This window comes from Hyla sarda, chromosome 10, assembly GCF_029499605.1.
Source record: "Hyla sarda isolate aHylSar1 chromosome 10, aHylSar1.hap1, whole genome shotgun sequence".
Classification (NCBI taxonomy): domain Eukaryota; kingdom Metazoa; phylum Chordata; class Amphibia; order Anura; family Hylidae; genus Hyla; species Hyla sarda.
Window position 1 is genome coordinate 13,199,567 of NC_079198.1, and position 6,000 is coordinate 13,205,566.

The following is a 6,000-nucleotide window of genomic DNA, read 5'->3' on the forward strand; positions in this document are numbered from 1 at the left end:
TATGGCTTCAGATGATGTCACGCCTGCTGGGGAACGCCCCTTCCAAGTCTTTGCATCTGACTAAGACTGAGCAGAAAATACAGAGCGATATCAAGGTAAAAAACTAAAAAATAATAAATAATCAGGGGGTTATTTATCATGATGGGGCAGGGAACTGGGAGGATTATAAATTATATATAAATTATATCAATTATGTTATAATTTAACAGGAGCTGCTGTTTGGTGGATGCTGAGCAGGGGATCCTGCCTCTATGACATCCTTATGACCCAATGACCAGTGTTGGGCGCGAATATTCGCATTTCGAATTTTTATCGTGAATATTGCAAATTCGCGAATATTGCGAATATATTCGCCATATATTTGAAATTGCAAATATTTTGATTTTTTTTTCCACATATGCGAATATTCCTTCTTTTCACTTGTGGGCCAATTAGAATGATGCAAATACACTTGTCAGAGGTTATCAACAACATCCCTAGCAACCAATAGTAAAGTTGCCCACCCCCCTCACTGTTTTCTTCCTCGAATACGCGAATATGTGAATATAGGACGAATATTCGTCTATATATTTGCAAAATATCGCAAATTCGAATATGGGCAATGCCGCTCATCACTACCAATGACTATGGCCATACTACTTCAATAGCTGCCAGACAATGGTTTGTTCAGCCAACATCTATCTATCCTGTTCATGTGTTGGGGAGGTGTGCCATTGCTACAGAGCTCTGGAAGTGGCAAACCTCCTCGAAAACTAGTGAGTTGGGCAGTTGAAACCCAACATGCCCGATACTTCTTTTCTCTTACATCATCTGTAGGTGGAGATTTGGGAGGCCTCCATACACATTAACTGTGGCCCTTTAGATGTTGCAAAACTTCAACTCCCAGCATGCCCGGACAGCCATTGGCTGTCCGGGCATGCTGGGAGTTGAAGTTTTGCAATTTTTAGAGGGCCACAGTTTCAGACAACTGCATTGACTGGTCCCACTGAAAAATTTGGTAAAATTCACAGAGACTTTAATATTGATGACCTATCCGTAGGCCATCAATATTTGAGAAGTGGGGGTTCAACTCTCATCACCCCTGCCCATCAGATAGAGAGTCAGATCTCCTTCATTATTTACTCATGTACAATGTGATACAGATGGTTGCGGCCTAGTACTGTAACTTAATCATTACATTAAAGTGTACCTGTCAGATCCCACAAAAAAAAATATGTCACTCAGTACCTAATCCTGACCATGTACATCTCATTTTTATGCCTCCATCACCTATATTTATTAGAAAAATACCTCTTTTCATCAGCTCACAGTGTTAGAAATCCTCTCATGGGAAGGGGCGTGTCCCTCCCTTGTGGTGGTGGGAGGTGATTGGTGTGTGGTAGGAGGGACGTGTCCTTCCCTTGTGGTGGTGGGAGGTGATTGGTGTGTAGTGAAAGGGGGCACATCCCTCCCTTGTGATGAGAGGTGATTAGTGTGTGGTGGGAAGGGGCGTGTCCCTCCCTTGTGGTGGTGAGAGGTGATTAGTGTGTGGTAGGAGGGACGTGTCCTTCCCTTGTGGTGGTGGGAGGTGATTGGTGTGTGGTGGGAAGGGGCGTGTCCCTCCCTTGTGGTGGTGAGAGGTGATTGGTGTGTGGTGGAAGGGGGCGTGTCCCTACCTTGTGGTGGTGAGAGGTGATTGGTGTGCCTGATCATGCATCCTTGTCCACGAGTCATCTCTTGTCCATGACTCATGGACAAGCTGATGCTGCTGTAGAACTGGATAGTGTCCCAGAAGGTATAGGGACCCCTAGTGGTGAGATTTTCAGGAGACGTTTTCTTTATTAAATATTCAACATTTTTTTAAACAACCATATTACAAAAGGTCTTTTATATTTTCATCGGTAACAACATTTAAAAAGTTTTTGGATCTAACAGTGCCCATTTAAATTGACATGTATTAACCCACTATTTATCTTGGGTTCTTTGTTTCCAGATGGACGAATAGAGGTAGAAATTATCAAACGGTGCGGTAAGTCCCATGAATGTAGCAGAGCTGGAAGCATAAGAAGTTCAACCAAGACTATATTCGTGAACACCACCTGTTGTAACCATAATGTATGCCAGATGCCATTACCAACCTGTGAGTGTCCATTCATTTAGGTCTTTCAGTCATCAGGGAATGGAGCCTACATGGTGGGGGAACCCTATCTGTTTGGTAGAGTATATAGATATCTGTGGAGTCACTGCAAACTCCTTAAAGAGATAGTTTTCATGTCAACTGGCTCCAGAAAGTTAAACAGATTTGTAAATTACTTCTATTAAAAAAATATTAGTCCTTCCAGTACTAATCAGCTGCTGAAGTTGAGTTGTTCTTTTCTGTCTGACAACAGTGCTCTCTGCTGGCACCTCTGTCTGTCTCAGGAACTGTTCGGAGCAGGAGAGGTTTGCTATGGGGATTTGCTCCTACTCTAGACAGTTCCTGAGACAGACAGTGGTGTCAGCAGAGAGCACTGTGGTCAGACAGAAAAGAACAACTCAGCTTCAGCAGATGATAAGCACTGGAAGGAGTAAGATTTTTTTTTTTAATAGAAGTAATTTACAAATCTGTTTCTACAAAAACTTTCTGGAGCCAGTTGATATGGAAAAAAATAGTCTTTCACCGGAATACCCCTTTAATCAAATATTACGTGATAAGGTGTGTTCACCATAGAGGGTCAACTGAGGCATTTGGACAAGTTTTGAGGTTGTTGAGCAGAAGGGTGTAATAATTTGCCAAATCACTGGTTCAGGTGGTCGAGGCCTACTCCTTACCATTGCTGTCCTACTACATATCACTACCCATGCCATGTGTTGTGTGCATTTTCTGGTGTGCTCCACCTTGGCCCTGGCTAATGCCCAGGTGTTCAAGGCTTTCCTAGGACCCATCCTCGATCAATCATTGCAAGTCGCTCTATTCTTGAGTCGTTTGGCATTGACCTGGCCTGTGTTTTTAGATCTTGATTATTTCAGCCTACTAACATGCCAGTTGTGGTTAGTGGAGACTACCCCGGGGGTGGTAACCTGAAGAGACTTTGTGGACAAGTCCACATCCCTTTGTGGGAAATAAGGGCAAAGAATGCAGTCCCTTAGACTTTGCCTTTTTTTTTTATTTTATTTTTTCTATGTTTTACCGAAGTGAAAAAAAAAAGCTCAGCAATACCAGCAGACATTGTATAATAAGAACATGTGTAGAAAGAATACATCAGAGAATGTATAAATAAATCTCATCACTTGACATCCAAATGAAACTGGCCTTAAAGGGGGTTATTCAGAAATCTAAAAACAGGGATAATTTCTTTAAAAAAAACTCTCTCTGTCTGTCTCCAGGTTGGGTGTGGTATTACAACTCACTTGAATGGAACTGGGCTTCAGAACCACACCCAACCCGGAGACAGACGGGGAGTGGTTTTTGAAAGAAATGATCTCGATTCCTAGATAACCCCTTTAAAGTGGACTAGTAAAAAATCAGAATAGGCCGATAACAGGGTCAGCAAACAGCATATCGTTCATCACAGGAGAAACATTTAAGAAGATGAAAGAAGGAGAAAAGATACCCTGTATGGCTTCAGATGATGTCACACCTGCTGGGGAACGCCCCTTCCCATTCTGTGAATCTGACTGAGACTGAGCAGAAAATACAGAGCAATATCAAGGTAGAAAACTAAAAAATAATAAAAATAAAGGGAGGGGGTGGTTTATCATGATGGGGGCAGAGAACTGGGAGGATTATAAAATTTAACAAGATCATGAGAGGTACTCTTTAAAGGGGTTCCAAAGGATAGGGGATAAGATGCCTGATTGCCGGAATCTCGCCGCTGGGGACCCCCGGGATCATGCACGCGGCACCCCGTTTGTAATCAGTCCCCGGAGCGTGTTCGCTCCGGGACTGATTACGCTCGACCACAGGGCCGGCGGTGTGTGACGTCACGCCTCCACCCCGTGTGACGTCAGGCTCCGCCCCTCAATGCAAGCCTACGGGAGGGGGCGTGATAGCTATTGGAACCTTTGGATAGGGGATAAGATGTCTAGGCACCGGAGTATCCCTTTAAGTGATTTTGAAGGCCACTATATTGAAATGTGTGCATTTTATTGTGCATATTGGAAGCAGAGAGTCTTTGCAGCGATCTGGTAAGGATCATATATCAACAACATCTGATGGACAAGTTTATATTTTTAAAGAATTCCCTTTAAAAAAAATTAACTTTGGAGCAAAGTCTGTTACCAAAACGTTTCTAGCGCAAAAGTATTCGTGTACGCCATATGTTGTATTCAGTCTTTTTTCTCTTATTCTTAGTACCCTCAGACACCAGTGACGAAAATGGACTTACCTGCCCGGCTTGCTTTGTGCCTAACTCAGATCGTTGTTTAGGGCGAAGTAACTTGAAATGCACCGGAAAAGAAAATCGCTGTATTCACTACATGAGAACCGAGACACAAGGTGTGTGCTGCCCCAATTCACAGGGAAAGCGCCTTAAAGGGAATGTGTCATCAGGAAATGACCTATTGTTTAAATTAAGTTTTATGTTAAAGGGGTACTCCGCCCCTAGACATCTTATCCCCCATCCAAAGGATCCAAAGGATAGGAGATAAGATGTCTGATCATGGGGGTCCCGCTGCGATCTCCCTGCTGCGCCCGGCATTCGTTTAGAGCATCGGGTGCAGCGCCGGAGGCTCGTGACGTTACGGCCATGTGTTCACGGGACGTCATGGCCGCACCCCCCTCAATGCAAGTCTATGGGAGGGGGCGTGACGGCTGTCACGCCCCCTCCCATAGACTTGCATTGAGGGGGCGGGGCTATGCCGTCACGAGCTCCCGGCGCCGACTCCAGCATTTGGAACAGTTTATAAACCAACACCCCCAACCAACAACCCCTCCCCACACCCCATCCCCACCCTAAAGTTGGAAAATTGTGTTGTTTTTCAATAAAATTGTGTTACAATAGCTTGCACCAAAAATCTGGTGCAATTTGCCCTATAAATAAGCCTATTCTTAGACTGTATGGTCTATATATACACTAAGATATATATATATATATATATATATATATATATATATATATATATAATATATACACAAAGTGTTGGTTTATTTGTAATAATTAATAATTGGGACTTATTTTCCTTGCACTTGATTTCTTATAGATATTTCCACTGTCACAGAGAGCTTACACGGCTGCACCACCGATGAGATCTGTGAAGCTGGATCGGGCATGTCCTATGCAAGAGGACATTACCACAAAACCATAAAGACTGATGTTATGTGCAGCAGGGCGGGGGGGTGGCGGGCTCCTCTCTGCACTATCCTGCTCTCTATGGCTATCACATTTATTGTTCTGACACTTGTCATATCCTTATAACGTTGACTGTTTTGTATTTATGTAACCTTTGTCAAATAATTGATATTATAAAGCTGCAGGCACCTATGGACCGGCAAAGCCACTTACAGATACGAGCAAAAGCAAGTGGTGGCCATGGCGAGTTGTAGTGACGGCTGCCACGCCCCTTCCCATAGACTTGCACTGAGGGGGTGGGGCTTGATGTCTTTGCTCCGTGCAGCTAATGACAAGTGGGTGCTGCAGAAGACATCGCGGGGGTCCCCAGTGGCGGCATCCTCGCGATCAGACATCTTATCCCCTATCCTTTGGAGGATAAGGGGATAAGATGTCTAGGGGTGGAGTACCCCTTTAAAGGGGTATTCCGGTGGAAAACTTTTAAATCAATTGGTGCCAGAAAGTGAAACAGTTTTGTAAATTACTTCTATTTAAAAATCTTAATCCTTCCAGGACTTATTAGCTGCTGAATACTGCAGGAGAAATTATTTTCTTTTTGGAACACAGAGCTCTCTGCTGGCATCAAGAGCACAGTGCTCGCTGCTGACATCTCTGTTCATTTTAAGAACTGTCCAGAGTAGCATATGTTTGCTATGGGGATTTTTCTCCTACTCTGGACAGTTCTTGATACGGGCATCAGGTGTCAGCAGAG

General features: G+C 43.8%; 1 protein-coding gene across 21 annotated transcripts in view; it reads left to right on the forward strand.

Moving 5' to 3' along the window:
• Positions 1 to 5,727, forward strand: part of LOC130294607 (uncharacterized) — an 81,881-nt gene extending 76,154 nt beyond the window's left edge. For 19 of the 21 annotated variants that reach the window (XM_056544721.1, XM_056544722.1, XM_056544740.1 and 16 more), the window contains 3 exons: positions 1,973 to 2,119; positions 4,313 to 4,456; positions 5,161 to 5,727. In XM_056544721.1, coding sequence (XP_056400696.1) covers positions 1,973 to 2,119; positions 4,313 to 4,456; positions 5,161 to 5,375 — 506 coding nt within the window. In that variant the 3' untranslated portion in view covers positions 5,376 to 5,727. Of the gene's footprint in view, positions 1 to 1,972; positions 2,120 to 3,533; positions 3,672 to 4,312; positions 4,457 to 5,160 lie in introns of those variants that run through there. The other 2 variants (XM_056544727.1, XM_056544741.1) reach the window with 2 other exon arrangements.
• Positions 5,728 to 6,000: the final 273 nt, after the last annotated feature.